The sequence below is a fragment of the Phoca vitulina genome, unplaced genomic scaffold, assembly GCF_004348235.1.
Source record: "Phoca vitulina isolate PV1807 unplaced genomic scaffold, GSC_HSeal_1.0 scaffold62, whole genome shotgun sequence".
Lineage (NCBI taxonomy): Eukaryota > Metazoa > Chordata > Mammalia > Carnivora > Phocidae > Phoca > Phoca vitulina.
This window is the reverse complement of record NW_022589765.1, coordinates 7929608-7946331: the sequence shown is the minus strand read 5'-3', so window position 1 is coordinate 7946331 and position 16724 is coordinate 7929608. Positions and strand designations below refer to the sequence as shown.

At 38.0% G+C, this 16724-nt stretch overlaps 1 protein-coding gene across 8 annotated transcripts in view; it reads right to left on the bottom strand.

Annotated features, from left to right (window-relative positions):
• KLHL13 (kelch like family member 13) overlaps window positions 1–16724 on the bottom strand; it is a 203618-nt gene that overhangs the window by 44511 nt on the left and 142383 nt on the right. Inside the window, exons 1-2 of one of the 8 annotated variants that reach the window (XM_032391346.1) lie at window positions 6063–6242; window positions 4940–5008 (exon numbers count right to left, since the gene is read on the bottom strand). The exons of the other annotated variants lie outside the window; for them this stretch is intronic. Coding sequence (XP_032247237.1) covers window positions 4940–5008; window positions 6063–6232 — 239 coding nt within the window. The 5' untranslated portion in view covers window positions 6233–6242. Of the gene's footprint in view, window positions 1–4939; window positions 5009–6062; window positions 6243–16724 lie in introns of those variants that run through there. 8 annotated transcript variants of the gene reach the window in all.

Genomic DNA, 16724 nt, shown 5'->3' with positions numbered 1-16724 from the left:
TTATTCAGTTAAATCGCTAGAGTCTAGTGGCATTTCCATCTTGTCTAAGAAATAAAAAGTAAAAAATAATAAATGCAAGCTATGCCGATGTATATATTACACTAATAACTTTTGGGGGGCCATAAAAAGGACTGGAGAACCTGTAGTTAACAGGTCAGTTTGTTTCACAGAGACCACACAAAATATTTAATGAAGGGCCTCAGGTTACCCTGAAAATTGACCACCACAGTACAACATTTTATTATCCCTTAGACGAGGCAGGCCTGTGTTTCCTTAGGTATACCATTGCCCAAAGTGTCTCTGAATCATCTAAGAGCAGGGAGCTGGTAGCTCTGAATGGGTTTGTGCATTCATGATGTAGCGCTAAAATGGACACTGGGAGAGGAAGAGGAAGAACACATTTTCAAGCGCTAGAACTCCACTTTTGCTATTTACCTCTAACTTCCTACATGTTAAATCATTTGGTTTTCTTTTTTCTTTTTTTTTTTTTAATGATTCTATTTATTTGAGAGAGAGAGAGAGCGAGAGGGAGGGGCAGAGGGAAGGGAGAAGCAGACTCCCCGCTGAGCGCGGAGCCCAACATGGGGCTCGATCTCATGACCCTGAGATCATGAAATGAGCCGAAGGCAGATGCTTAACCAACCAAGCCAACCAGGCGTCCGTCTTTTTCTTTTTTAAGGTTTTATTTTTAAGTAAGCTCTACACCCAACATGGGGCTGGAACCCACACCCCTGAGATCAAGAGTCACATGCTCCACTGGCTGAGCCAGCCATGCACCCCAAATTCTTTGCTTTTCTAACTCTGGCCTATCCAATATCATGAAGATTTCACTTGTTCCCTACCTTACCTGTAACCTCAGTTGATCAGTTTGAACCAGAAAAAAAGTTTTAAGACCACCATACTTTAAGATCCTGCTTCTTGAATCTGGACATCAACGAAATGGTTTTAAATCTTCTAATAATTAGCAAAAGTTCTGGCCTTAAGGGTGAGATCAATTCTTCTTAAGGATATTAGAGCCATAGTATAACCAAAAATGAATTAATAATATATGACCATGTTTTATTCAACTCTCATGGATATTTAATAAAGAGAATAATTTAAATAAGATTTTAACAAGCATAGAAGAAAATGAATATAGCTTTCTACTAATTTCAGAAATAGCCTTAAAAAGAATTAAATTATATACAAGACATATCATACACACACTCACACACCCTTTTAAACAGCTTTTGCAGACAGATATTCAAAAGTACAGAATTAATGGGAAGAGTGGGAAATAGACTGATAGTGATTGGTACCCCTAACCAGAAAATTTCCATTCAAACAGAATTATTTTAATGAAATATCCAAGCAGAATGTTTTATTATTTTCTGTATTCCCTGCACAGAACCTAGCACATGAGAATTTTAACATATGTCATCTCAATGAACACAGAATCTCATTTTTGTGGACATTTCTTTCTCACACAGTGCGTTCAATGACCATCAATTATCATTTTTATAGAACCACAGATGTAAAAGGGACAGGAATAAAGCTGAAGCCACATTGTGCCTATGACATATCCTGGAAATTGCTTTTTTTGAAGAAACTATAGATAACAACTTGTTTACTTGTCATTTGTCTCTAGCTCCTAAAATTGAAAAGCAGAATGTGAAAATGCAGCCCTTTCTTGGCAAGATAATATGGTTGGCTTTCTAATTAATTACTTCAAATGCTGAAGAAGCCTTCACTAAAATCATCTTCTTCATGACTTCTTATCAACATACTTTGACTTTTTAACATTCAGAACACTCCCTATTATTTCTGCATCAGTAACAATACATGCCATGTCAACCTTCTCAGCAGATTCAATATTCTCTTCTATCTCCTCTTCATTAAGTTTACTGACTGGATGTGAAGAGAACGGTTTTTCAACATCGCAAGGAGGTAAAACCTCTCTGCAAAGCCCAGGCCACAAATACATCACGTTATCCTTAAAGGAATGATTCCCTGAGTAATTCCAAGGACAAATAACAGTTTTTAAGTATTACTTTTTCAAGTCATATGGTTAAAAGCAATTAAAAAGACCAGTCGTTCTCAGAAGGGGTTAGGGGACCAAGGAGATTTTGTTTCTCCCCTCCCCACGTGTGGCGAGGTTTGGAGACATCATTCATTGTCGCAAGAGGGTGTGTGTGCTACCTTCGTCTGGTGGGATGCTGCTAAACATCCCACCAAGGCCCAGGGAAGTTCTCCCTGGCTAAGATGTACTTAGGCAAAAATGTCAAGAGTACCAAAATTGAGAAACCCTGAAATAGAGGGATTAACCTACTCAGGAAAATTCTTCTGTTTTTGTTTTTAAAGATTTTATTTATTTATTTGACAGAGAGAGACACAGCGAGAGAGGGAACACAAGCAGGGGGAGTGGGAGAGGGAGAAGCAGGCTTCCCGCAGAGCAGGGAGCCCGATGCGGGGCTCGATCCCAAGACCTGGGATCATGACCCGAGCCGAAGGCAGACACCCTATGCCTGAGCCACCCAGGTGCCCCAGGAAAATTTTTCTAAAGCAATTTCATGTTCTAAATTACTTCTCAGTCTGAGGGTTGACTACATAAGGTTAATGCTGGCAGTAAGAAACACAGTAGGATTATTAATTACCACTAATTCTTCCAAGACTACCTAACAATAAAATACCTCTGTTTCCTCCAGCCCCACAATTTGAACAATCAAGTGTTTACAGTAGATAAGTAGATAATGGTTTTGAAGTTTACCAGACAGTTGTGCAGGAAAGCTTTTGTTCTATGTAAATTCATGTAAGAATAATAATTCCGTAGTTCTGCTTAAAACAATTGCTATTTGGATTCACTTTTTCATGCTGATTTCGAATCAAGCAAATCCTGCCTAAATAGTCCCATTGCATCAATGCTATAAAATTATTCATGGGAGAGAGTATGTTCATCAATTTTCTGTCCAAAACTCAAATCTTCTTCCTACGTCTGTGCTATCAGGCCCCCCAGCCCACCCCACTGCCACTGGACACATCTTATTTTCTTAACAATGACCAATCACAGAGCACAAAAGCAATCTTTCACAAAGTGTACACGAATCACTCAACTGTGCTTGTTCAAAGAGAACAATTACTTTTTCAAAGAGCATTAGGGTAGAGACAGAAGCATTGTCTGATCATTTTACTGAAAGCATTGCAAAGGTGGTCAAATTGAACATACACAAACTATGGTATTTCTTCGCATTGCTCTGTGAAGATAAAAGAAATAGAAAGTCTAAGCAATTGTCAGGCTTAACAGGGTGGTGCTAACATTGTAATCTTGCCTAAAATATTTCTATAATTTAAAAATCACCCCCAAGGGAAACATGTGTACATGATGTGAGCACACAATTCATAAAGACTTAAGTACAAATGGTTAACAGAGAGAAAAATGTTCTAACTCATTAGTATTCCAGAATATGCAAATTAAAGCAAAGATTCCATCTTGAAATTTATAGACTTAAAGAGTTGAAGATATACTTTCGAAATTGCTAGTGCAAACATGTATTAAGCCCGTTGTCTACATGGCACTGTTCACCCAAATGGATTTTTTAAGTTTTAAAAATCATCAAACAGACACATTTTTTTTTCTTTTTATAGTGAACACCAGGACAACAAAGGATTGTGTATTACACGTCTGACCTGGTAGGTAAGCTGCAGCCAGAGTGTTCTGTCAATCTGGTTGAAATATGTTGTCTATAGTGAATAGTTCTGTAGAGGTTAATAGTTTGGTACATACTCTATAAAGAAGCCATACTCTCAGAATTCACTATAGCAATTGGGTTTGTTGGTATGCAGTGTGAGTAAAGGAAGAGCATCTCACAATTACACCATTTGGCTCCAAAGCCTCAAACAGTCTTCCAACGCTCCATACCAAAAAAAAAAGAAAAAAAAAAAAAAAAGAAGAAGAAGAAGAAGAAAAGAATCCCCCCCAATCCACTGAAATGAGTACTTTTGTGTTTAAAAAATGAGGTCTTAGCTTGATAAACGATGAAACACCCATCTCAGTTCCTTGCTTTCTATCACAGATCATGTTATACAGAAAGCCATGTGAGGTCAAATTTCCTTGTTGAGGAAAAGGGGTCGTTTTAGTGCTTTTTGAAATTATCAGCATGAAAACACATGAAACACTTGACTGTTTTTGGTGGAGATATTCTATGCGCCAACCCATGCGCGGGCACATTCACTTCCTGCTCACATCAAATGAAGAACAGCACATTAAGAGGGCTCTGCATGAAAGATGCTGGGAGAATATAGGACTTGCAGAAAAAAAGTGCTGCCCAAGACTCTCAGAATAGTCATCAAATTGTTCTCTGTACTTTCCTATATTGTTTTTAATTTCCGGGGTGGGGGTGATGAATCAGAGAACGCTACAAAGGTACAAATATATGAATAACACCTTTAAGTTTTCTCTAGTTAGTTCCCAGTTAGCTTCACAGCACTTCTTTTTGCTTGCTACCATTACATTACAAAGTGGTTAAACCCATCAGTGTATTTTTTTTAAAGATTTTATTTTTTTAAGTAATCTCTATACCCAACATGGGGTTCGAACGCACGACCCCGAGACCAAGAGTCGCATGCTCTACCGACTGAGTCAGCCAGGCACCCCCCAACAATGTATTTTAATAACATAATTCCACCGTGACAAAAGAGTAGGGGTTTCTAAGTTAGTGTTAGAAGTACTATACAAATATTGTAATTTCTCAGAGTAATAATATTATCCTAACTGAAAGTCAGCACCCAGTGGGTTAGTATGCAAGAACAGCAACAATAACAAAACAAAACGTAAGTAAAAACAGAAATGAAAGCCATGAATGGTGTAACAAGACAACAAATCGGGTTAGTTAATCAAGGCATTGACTCATGCTTTCCACCATCTATCCCCCAGAAAAATAAAATACATATTTGTCACACTCACAATTTAAAAAGAAAATCAAGAAAAAGGTTTTCTTCAAAGAAGTACTCCCCCTCCATTTGTTTTTCTGCTCTGAAACAGAGAAGTGTCTGTTAGCCGCGGCATTTGCTAAATGAAACATTTCTTGTGATAAAGTTGCATGGCAGGTGGAGGAGAAATTTAGCCACCTGTTCTCATACTCATTTGAATTTCAGTGCTAAATCTGTCAAGGTATTTCCTTCCACCCTTGAGAAATAAATTAAAAACTTAAGATTGGTAGAAGTTATTCCCCATAGATTTTTCTATACATTCAAAGTATGCATACTGCACTGAATTCTAAAGATCTTTTTTTTTTTTAATTCTAAAGATCTTAATAACCTTCCTACCTCACCAAAGTTAGAATCTTAACCATCCTCCTTCAACCCTCCCAAACAAAAACTGAATGATAGACATGACAAACACATACACACACAAACACACGCGCGCACACACATTCTCTCTCACTCAACTTCCATTAAAAAAAATGGGAAATTGTTTTTAAAAAATCAGAAAGAAAACTTCAACTTATGACATAAGGAAATACATATAAAATAAGTCTGGTATTTTCACCTAAAGGAAGAAAAAAAAACTTAAAAACTTCAACTATTTTAAAGCTATGTCCCAATGAAAATGGCATTTACAGCATCATTATACAAAGAAATTACAAATATCATAGCAACTTTTCTTAATAAGGCCTAAATTAATTGCTGTTTAAGAAACAATGGAGAACAGAGCTCTTACTGAGGTGCCTGCCTGAAAGAAATCAAGAAAGATAAAGCTTTGGTTAGTTATTTACTTGTATTTTTTAATGACACAAGTATAAGTACTTTATTGTCAACTTGCAATGAATTCACTAATGGAAATCTTTAGCGTGTAGGACATAAAATGGAGGCTAATCTTTCCAAGGCTTTCTTTTGTGCTGTGGCAATACCAGAATCCACAAAAGAGAAAAATTCTCAGTTCAAGGTGATAGGGTCAGACTGCAAAATGATTTTCTGAAGTAAAAAAGCTTCTCTACATGCATATGTCGGTCACACTTAAAATGAAATCACATTAATAAATAGCTGATGTCGGTTTTAACATAGGAAGAAGATCGTTTACCCAGCACCTGCTATGTACTGGGCATCGGGCCAGACACATTCTCTGGGCTACTTCATCCTCATAGCGATCCCATTTTAAAGACAGGAAACTGAAGCTCAGAGAGTTTAAGGCTTCACTGTGAGTCTGGCAACTATGATTTGAACTTGAGTCTGATCCCAGATCCCACAATGTTCCCATTACACCAAGCCTGGAAAAAAAAAAATGAAAAATATGCCCTAAGCAATTGTCATTTCAACGCTTAGTTGATAAATACGAGGAAGATCTCAGAAAGACACATTCAGTTAAAGGAAAGTAATTTTTTGGTTGGATTAATTCAGTCTGAAATTACCCACTTTTCCCACTTGCATAAAAACAATACCAATGCTAAAAATCTCTCATGCCATTCTCCCAACACACAGAGGGTAAGGAGGCAGCCTATCTTAGGATATAACTCAGATCAAATTTAGGGAGAACTTTACATTACTGATATCAACATTTAAGGGAACACATTCTGAATTCCAAAGCCACCCATCGCTATCACAGAAATAGCACTACAACACAGATGAGGGAACTGGGCTAAACAAATGGAATGACAAATGATACTCCATTAGATAACTATGACAGGATGAAAGTTAATTATCCAATGCATAAAGCATTTGCACTGAATATCTCAATCCTGTCCCTGAAAAACTTTAAAATTAATGTTTGTTCCCTCTATCTACCATATTTCAATACTTTAGTCTTTCTTCATCTTGTAAAAATTCACATACCAATTAAACTATATCAAGTCTCATGTATCTAGACCAGAAAATTCTTCTGTTTAGAAGCTTGGTTCATATACTATTTCTCATTCTTCACATTTTTTTAAAGATTTTATTTATTTATTTGAGAGAAAGAGAGACAGTGAGTGAGCAAGCGTGAGTGGGGGGGGGGGAGAGGCAGAAGGAGAGGGAGAAGCAGACTCCCCGCTGAGCAGGGAGCCCGAGGTGAAGCTCGATCCCAGGACTCTGGGATCATGACCTGAGCCAAAGGCAGATGCTCAACCGACTAAGCCACCCAGGTGCCCCTCATTCTTCACATTTCTTATTAATATTGTAATAAAAGATATAGATAGATACATACACACATACCTGAAGTAGAGAGAAAAGAGTAAGCAAAAGAATGAATTCCTAAATGCTGATTCCACACCTACTATATATAAAATAACTAAGTCAAAGCTCCCTTGCCCTAAGAAGCCATACAGGGTAAGAGAGTCCACAAGAAATAGTAGTAGTATAGGGAGATGGCAATATGTAGATGTGAGTTGGGGAAAACAGCATGTGCTCCCATCACTCTCAATAACCCCCTTCTCAGGACACAGAGAAAATAATAGTTATAATCCTCTGGCCACACATAAGCCCTATGGAAGGATGATCCACCCTACAGCCAGCACCAGGCTTGCCATTGAGAAGTCTAGCTGTACCTAAGGCAGGGAGCATGCCTTCTTCTTCAATTCCCAAATGAAGAAACTGGAATGGGAGCTCCAATACCCTGGCCAATGTTTTTTGAAGGAGCTTTTTGCTTTTGCTCCCAGAAGATTTGTTAACCAAGGTGTCATTTTACTTCTATTATCTGTAGCCCACTAACTTTGAAATTTGACTCTTGAGCTATGGTGCATTTCAATGGAAGAGCGTGTTATTAAAGAATTGGGCTTATGCTTGCCTAAAATGTCAGTTTATTAAATATTCAAACATCCAAGTTATCCAATTTTTTGAGTTTATTATAAAGGCAGATTCCACAAACGCAAAACCAATTAGAAATCACTTCTGTTTGGGAACAGAAGAATCATTAATCAAGTGGTAAAAATCCTATCCTTTTCTGAATTTCCTAGTTACATTCAACTTCATAAAGTCAATAATTCATGACCAGATCTTAAGGGAATGTTTATTTCTCTTTTAAAAGGAAACATGACCAAAAAAACCCAAAGAGTAAGACTTTTAAACTTACAAAGTAATAACCAATTGCATTTGGTTTTAAGAATTATAATTGGCAGCTCTGAGTCCCACTGCCTCTATGTCTTCAAAGCCTGTAATAAATATAACAAATCTCAACCTTGATTCTGCAAGTACCTAGAGGCATCCCTAATTATTTCAATGAACGTGGTAAAAATTTCAGTATTGAATCAATCATGTTTTAATATAGCATGTTTAATGTGATGTAATCAAATCAGTGTTTTAATTTGGCAACCAGTATTTTTCACACAGGGCAAGGTAATACAAAAAAAGTATCAGAGGACAGACCCTCAACCCAATGAATCTGGGAATCATACTTATGATAGTTCTTTCAAGCTTATCTCAGATATCGAGCCAATGGAAACAAAGAATCAAAGTTATATAATATTTCATATTAAAATTATTTTCCATTTTGTACACATCTGTGTCACTATTAAGATTTTTTTTTAGTGGGGGGCAGAGGGAGAGGGAGTGAGAGAATCTTAAGCAGGTTCCATGCCCAGCACGCGAACCCAGTGCAGGACTGAATCTCACAATCCCAAGATCATGACCTGAGCCGAAATCAAGAGTCGGACACCCAACTGACTGAGCCACCCAGGTGCCCCAAGGTGGTTTTTTTTTTTTTTCCATAAAACTTTGTTAGAAGACTTTAAGTTATCCCTCTTATAACAATGCTTACATAACCATTGTCTACCTTAATTTCTCAAGTTGTTAGGAGATGCAAAAAATCTTTACTGTCCTTTATAGCCCACCCACCTATCTACACATTCAAGTATCATAGTCTGAGTTAAAATGAAGTTTTTTTTTTTTAAGGTTTTATTTATTTGAGAGAGAGAGAGACAGCGAGAGAGGGAACACAAGCAGGGGGAGTGGGAGAGGGAGAAGCAGGCTCCCCGCTGAGCAGGGAGCCCGATGTGGGGCTCGATCCCAGGACCCTGGGATCATGACCTGAGCCAAAGGCAGATGCTTAATGACTGAGCCACCCAGGCGCCCCTAAAATGAAGTTTTTAATCTCAGAAATGGCTTCTGTTTTTTCTCCTCAAATACCATCAAGATCCACCATTTTACTACACTCCTAGAAAAGTATTTTAACAAGATAATAATATTCAGTTCCATATCACAATGCTATTTCAACATCCGGCTACAGACAGCTCTGCTGATGTAACAAAAAATGCTCTACAAAAATACTTTCATAAGTTTTTTTCCACAGCACAGTAACACTACGGAAGGACTCCTTTGGGGAAACTATTTATCTTCCATAACTGTATTTGTTTACCTTCAATATTAAATATTCTTTTTTTTAAGATTTTATTTATTTATTTGCCAGATAGAGAGCACGGGGGGGGGGGGGGGGAGAGAGCAAAAGCTGGGGGAGCTGCAGGCAGAGGGAGAAGCAGGCTCCCCGCTGAGCAAAGAGCTGGACGCGGGACTCGATCCCAGGACCCTGAGATCATGACCTGAGCCGAAGGCAGACGCTTAACTGACTGAAGCCACCCAGGTGCCCCATATTAAATATTCTTAATAAAATTAGTAATGACTTCCTAGAGGGCACAGACCGTTCTGTTTTGTTTTGTTTTTCCTTTTTGGAGGGAGTAGATACAAAATAAAATTCATTGGGAAGTTTGCCACTTTGGGGGCAAGGTGTTTCTTTTTAGGAAAATTATGACTTCTGGCCTAAACAGAGGGTGTCTTCTTGCGTGGAATTCCAAAAGGGTAGAGGCAGACCATATCATTTAAACAGTATGACACAGTAGGAGTCAAGCATTCACATTTCCCAGTCATTAAAGTGGGAATTTTATTTTATTATTTTTAAAAGATTTATTTATTTGAGAGAGCGCCCACGCAAGTGGGGGGAGGGGCAGAAGGAGAGGGAGAGAGTTCTAAAGGAGATTCCCCCCTGAGCTCGGAGCCCGCCATGGGGCTTGATCCCAGGACCCTGAGATCATGACCTGAGCTGAAATCAAGAGTCAGACACTTGAGTGACTGAGCCACCCAGGTGTCCGTGAGTGGGAATTTTAAATAGAAGATAATCAGAGCACTTTCAGACTGTGTGTGTGTATGTGTTTTGCAGAAGCTAGTTACGAAATGTGAAGGAGTAATAAAGTACTGCCTTGATCTGCTTGAGATAAATAGGAAAGAGGGATATCAAACAAGAGAGAAGCTTCCTTTCCTTCCTTCCTTCTTACAGTCTTTTATTTTTTTTATTTAAAAAATTTTTTAAAGATTTTATTTATTTATTTCAGAGAGAGAGACACAGCGAGAGAGGGAACACAAGCAGGGGGAGTGGGAGAGGGAGAAGCAGGCTTTCTGATGAGCAGGGAGCCCAATGCGGGGCTTGATCCCAGGACCCTGGGATCATGACCTGAGCCAAAGGCGGATGCTTAACCGACTGAGCCACCCAGGTGCCCCCCTACAGTCTTTTAAACCAGTGTTTCATGCCCCAATTTATAATTTTTGACTCTCAGAGTACAGATGAGAAGGAGACAGGGGAGAGTCACCAAGTAGGTAAGGAGAGCAAAGAGTCGAGGTGTTAAAATTCTGCCCAGCTAGTTGGAAAATGCTGCTCTAAATGCGACTTCCCTCACTCACCCCATCTACACCAGCTACTTCTTGAAGCAGTAAGTCATTTTAAATCTCCAAAATCTAATCTTTTCATAGATCCCACTTTAATGAGAAAATTGGTTTATTTAAACGTACTCTTAATGGAAACAAATTTGACTACATAGTTCTTAAAGATTTTATTTTATTTTATTGAAGATTTTATTTTTTAAGCAATCCCTACACCCAACATGGGGCTCAAGCTCACAACCCCAAGATCGAGTCGCACACTCCACCTACAGAGCCAGCCAGCGCCCTGGACTACATAGTTCTTTTTTTTTTTTTTTTTAAGATTTTATTTATTTGTTTGACAGAGAGAGATAGCGAGAGCAGGAACACAAGCAGGGGGAGTGGGAGAGGGAGAAGCAGGCTCCCCGCCAAGCAGGGAGCCCGATGTGGGGCTCGATCCCAGGACCCTGGGATCATGACCTGAGCCGAAGGCAGACGCTTAACGACTGAGCCACCCAGGCGCCCCCAGACTACACAGTTCCTAATGATCATTTTTGGGAAGCTTGGCCAGACAGAAGAAAGTTCAGGAATCTAAGTGTCATGCATTCAAGAGAGCTATAGATAGGATATTTTGGATTCTAGAAGAAAATCGTTATCATCAAAATATTTCAGTCATCTTTGACTCCTGTTCCTTCCCAATCTCCTATGTCCAGTCAACTGTCAAAGTACTACTGAGTATCTCTCCAGTATGTTCCTATCCTTCACTTCTCTCCACTGTCACTGCCCCTACACCATGCTTCTGGCATCTATTACTTCTTACTTGGATTTGGTTATTAATATAAAGTACATATTTGTCACAGCATAGCTACTTCACATACTGTGACTGTATTTATAACTCTGTATTTATAACTTCCTTGCTCAAAAGTATTCAATGACTCCTCACTGCTTCCTGAACAAAAACCAAATGCCAGACTCGGGTTCAAGGCTTCTTTGATTAGCTCTCCTTAACCTAATACACATTCCAGCAAATAATTCAAAATAAATATATATTTAATGGTTAGAATATAAATAAAAACCCAAATCTATTCACAAACTATCAACTGTTTTGTTTTAGAGTATGTTGTTTTCATACATAGTAACAGCTATGCCTTATTTCTATTGTTAACCAAGTAATGTGTAAAAACCATTTATTTTAAACATTTTTATTTTTTTAAGATTTTATTTATTTATTTAGAGCAGGGGAGGGGCAGAGGGAGAGGAAGAGAGAGAGAGAGAGAGAGAGAGAATCTCAAGCAGACTCCATGCTGAACTCAGAGCTGGACATGGGGCTTGATCTCACAACCCCGAGATCATGACCTGAGCTGAAATCAAGAGTTGGACGCTCAACCGACTGAGCATACCAGGCACCCCTTTGTTTTTTTTTTAATTTTCATTCCAGTGTAGTTAACATACAGTGTTATATTAGTTTCAGGTGTACAATACAGTAATTCAATAGTTCCATAGATTACTCAGTGCTCATCACAACAAGTGCCATTCTTAATCCCCTTCACCTATTTCACCCACCCCCTCGCCCCCCTCCCCTCTGGTAACCATCAGTTTGTTCTCTATAGTCAAGAGTCTGTTTCCTGGTTTGTCTCTTTTTTCTCCTTTGTTCATTTGTTTCTTAAATTCCACATATGAGTGAAATCATATGGTATTTGTCTTTCTCTGACTGATTTATTTCACTTAGCATTATTCTCTGTAGCTCCACCCATGTTGTTGCAAATGGCAAGATTTCATTCTTTATTATGGTTGAGTAATATTCCAGTGTGTGTGTGTGTGTGTGTGTGTGTGTGTGTGTGTACCATACCATCTTTATCCATTCATCTATCAATGGCTGCTTCCATAGTCTGACTACTGTAAATAATGCTGCAATAAACATAGGGGTGCATGTATACCTTTGAATTAGTGTTTTCACATTCTTTGGGTAAATACTCCATAATGGGATTACTGAATGGTACAGTAGCTCTATTTTTAATTTTTTGAGGAACCTCCATATTGTCCTCCACCCTGGCTGCACCACTTTCCACTCCCAGCAACAACGTACAAGGGTTCCTTTCTCTCCACACCAACACTTGTTGTTTCTTGTGCTTTTGATTTCGGACCTTCTAAATGGTGTGAGGTGATAGCTTATTGTGGTTTTGATTTGCATTTCCCTGATGATGAGTGATGTTGAGCATTTTTCATGTGTCTGTTGGTCATCTGGATATCTTCTTTGGAGAAAACGTCTGTTCATGGCTTCTGCCCACTTTTTAATTGGATTATTCCTGTCTTTTTTTTGTTGAATTATGTAAGTTCTTTATATATTTTGGATACTAACCCTTTATCGGATATGTCGTTTGCAAATATCTTCTCCTATTCACTAATGTTGTCTTTTAGTTTTGTTGGTTGTTTCCTTTGCTGTGCAGAAGCTTCTTATTTTGATGAAGTCCCAATAGTTTATTTTTGCTTGTGTTTCCCTTGCCTCAGGAGACATATCTAGAATATTTTCAACATTTTTGATAGCAGGAAAATTTATTTAATTTAAATCTAATATTTGCTAAGCCTTTGCAATTAGGCTGAAGTTCTTTTAGGTATAAAACAATTAAGAAGTTAAGTAAATGTGGATGATTTTTTTGAATACTGATTTTAAAATTCATGTCTCCTAAGCCCTAGGCAGCATTCCTTTTTTCCGAATCTGCCATTCCTTTTTTCAAATTACACACGCAAAACATGGTATCATTTAAGTGCGAACATGCTAGCTTTAAAACATAAATTTGTCTAAAATAGCTTTTCCCATGATGGTAGAGGATATGTGAACACAAGTCAAATAACTCTTAAGTCTAAGAGTAGTTGCAGTCTTGGAACAGATTATAATCTTATTTTCTTTATCAAATTACTATTTGATGAACCATGACTAAAGTATTCTCGTCATTGGGAAATTGTTTCTACTAAAATTACTTTCAGTCTGTGCCAGCATCATGGTATTTATCAGCAAGCAAGAAACAGAATCAGGATTTTGGATGAGTTTTTTTTTTCATAGGAAAGATAGGCATAACTTACTCTCTAATGAGACTGTGATATATTAGATTACTGCATATATCAAATGAAGCAATTCAACACTCTTAAGTGAAATGATCTGCACAGGGCTACAGACCTAAAAACGACTCTCCCTAAATCCATTCATCTAACTCAGCATTTATGGAGCTGCACTAGAAGATAGGTAAGACAGGGCAGGACACTTGCTTGTAAAGAAATCACAGCAAAAGAAATAATTACTTTCCAAATGGTTAAATGGTATAAAAAATAATAATAAATTCTCACCATTATCTACTAATGAATACCATGTTGCACAATTCATATAAGCCACGGTAACAAAACTAATTGCAAACTTTGCTCCCTATCAGTTCATTGACAGCATATAAGGACCAAAGAAACAAGATAAATAACAGTAACTTTCCTTACTATTATTTTATTTTAAAAGATTGTTCATCCCAGATCACATTACGTCATTTGAAAAAAAGGCAGTCTCTAATTGCATCTGTCTCTACAGAGCAGCAGTAGGTCTATGAAAAAGATTCTGATGATCCAGGTCTTCAGTCTCCTTAAGATCAAAATGTTGGTTCCAATTCCATGAACTTTTGTTTAGCTGTGAATCATTCAGAAATGATTATATACACTCAACCTTTGTAGGAAAGTGCTTATAATAAATGAAAATTGCTTCAGTTTGGTGATGCTAAAGGGATTGGATAGCCTATTCACAACCTAGAACATCCACACACTTTTCAAAATTCTGTTTCAAATATTTCATGGGTCCATTCAAAGTAAAGCTAGGTCACACTAAGTGAGTTAATAAGGAATTAAGTGAGTTAATTGCAGACAAGAGAAGAGCTCCAATGTAAGCCCACCTATAAAGACAAGTCTAGTTGAGGCTTTTGTAGTAAACTAGTCTTAAACATTAATTTGTAATACAGTTGATGGAATGGGATAAAATAATAAAAAGGAAATACAAATTAAGAATGGGTTGAATCATCAAATACAACCATGCATGAAGGAAAAGTGATCCAACATGAATATCACATTCTCTTCCAAGGTATAAAGGTATGACAAAGAGTAATTTGTAAGGTTCCTTCCTTCTTGGATTCAAAGAACTCTCCCTGAATATGATAATTATGTTCTTTTTTTTTTTTTAAAGTAAGCTCTACACCTAACGTAGGACTTGAACTCATGACCCCAAGATCAACACTCACATGTTCTACCGACTGAGCCAGCCAGGCATCCCAATAAGTATGTTCTTCTTAAGATGGCAAGGTCTTATCCCACTGATCAGTGAAAAGCACTATATTTTTGAAATCAGAGAAACAAAAAGTGAACACAGAAGATGCTACAGGGCAAGTTGGAGGTGAAAAGAAAAGGTGATTTAGAATTTCTAAAAACACTTGCAGTGAGAGACTTTAATGTGGGAAGGAAAAAGGGGGAGAGAGGAGGGACACAGATATGGCATAAGCACTAATGTAGTCCAGTAGCCCTTGAACACCCAACAGAACTTGACCTACAACCTATCATTCTCATGATGTTTCCTTCTCAAGTGTTAGTGCCATAAAATATAGTAAGTATCCAAGCCTTTTAAATAAAAAATTCAATCAAGCCCCTATACCTTCCATAATAGAAAGCAGACAGTGTCCAGAGAGTTAAAAATAACCAGTTCTGAGTCCAGAACATTCCCACACTCAATTCCAAGTTTAAACATGATAATTCCAAGATAAAACATGAAGGTGGAACTTTTGGGGTGCCTGGGTGGCTCAGTCACTTAAGCATCTGCCTTCGGCTCAGGTCATGATCCCAGGGTCCTGGGATAGAGCCCTGCATCAGGCTGCCTGCTCAGCCGGGAGCCTGCTTCTCCCTCTCCCACTCCCCTTCACCGCTCGTGCACGCGCGCGTGTTCTCTCTCTCTCTCTGAAATAAAAAAATCTTAAAAAAAAAAAAAAAAGAAATGGCACTTTTCTACATACTGACTTGCAGGAGAATCCAGTTTAATGTTCAATAGCTGAGTGGCATAGACAGTCCTCATTTGTGCTTTTATTGTTCCTATTTCACAGATGTTAACAAAGTAACATCCAAATTTCGGTGTTTTCCTCTGCACTAAGCACTGAAGGGCATTAGCATGGCAACAGTCACATAATTGTATGCCACCACCAGCTAATTTTTTTAAGCAGGTTCCATGTTGGGCATGCAGCTTGAACAAGGGGCTTGAACTCAGGACCCCAAGATTGAGACCTGAGGTGAGAATAAGAGTCGGATGCTTAACCGGCTGAGCCCCCAGGCACCCCATGCCAGGTAATTTTCTAATACCTTTTGAAGATTTGTTGAAGGTTCTCCCCAACTTATATTATGTATATAACTTTCCAGAGACATGTGAGGACCTTGTAGTTGTTAAATATTACTTTCTTATAGCCTTCATGTTTTATCTAATTCTGAACAGTGCTCCAAATAAGATGAAAATGTTTTGAGAAAGTGGAAAGGAACGCAGAGTCCTTTGAAATGTTTTCTTCAATTCATCAATAAAATACAATCAACATCAACCAACTTGTATGATGCACTCATTTTACAACGTTTTAGACAGCTCTAATATCAATGGAGTAATTTTGAATGTTTCTGCTCATTACATAAAACTTTATTAAGAAAACAAATTCTATGATTTTATTAAAAAGTTGGCATTATGGGGCGCCTGGGTGGCTCAGTCGGTTAAGCGTCTGACTCTTGGTTTTGGCTCAGGTCGTGATCTCAGGGTCATGAGATCAAGTGCCACATTGGGCCCTGAGCTCAGCACAGAGTCTGCTTGAGATTCTCTCCCTCCCCTTCTGCTCCTTCCCCACACACTCTCTCTCCCTCTCAAATAAATAAATAAATAAAATATATATATATTTTTTAAAAAGTGGCACTAATGCTTATTAGCTTTTAAAAGGAGACTTTGGACCATGCAAATCATCTCAAAAACAGCCTGCATTTCAAGAAGTCAAATCAATAATAAAGTCTGAAATTATTAGGATCTTGGTTTTAACTCACACCTGCATTTTATGTGTTTGCGTATACTTGCAACACTGATGTATACATTTGTGCTTATTTTATAGGAC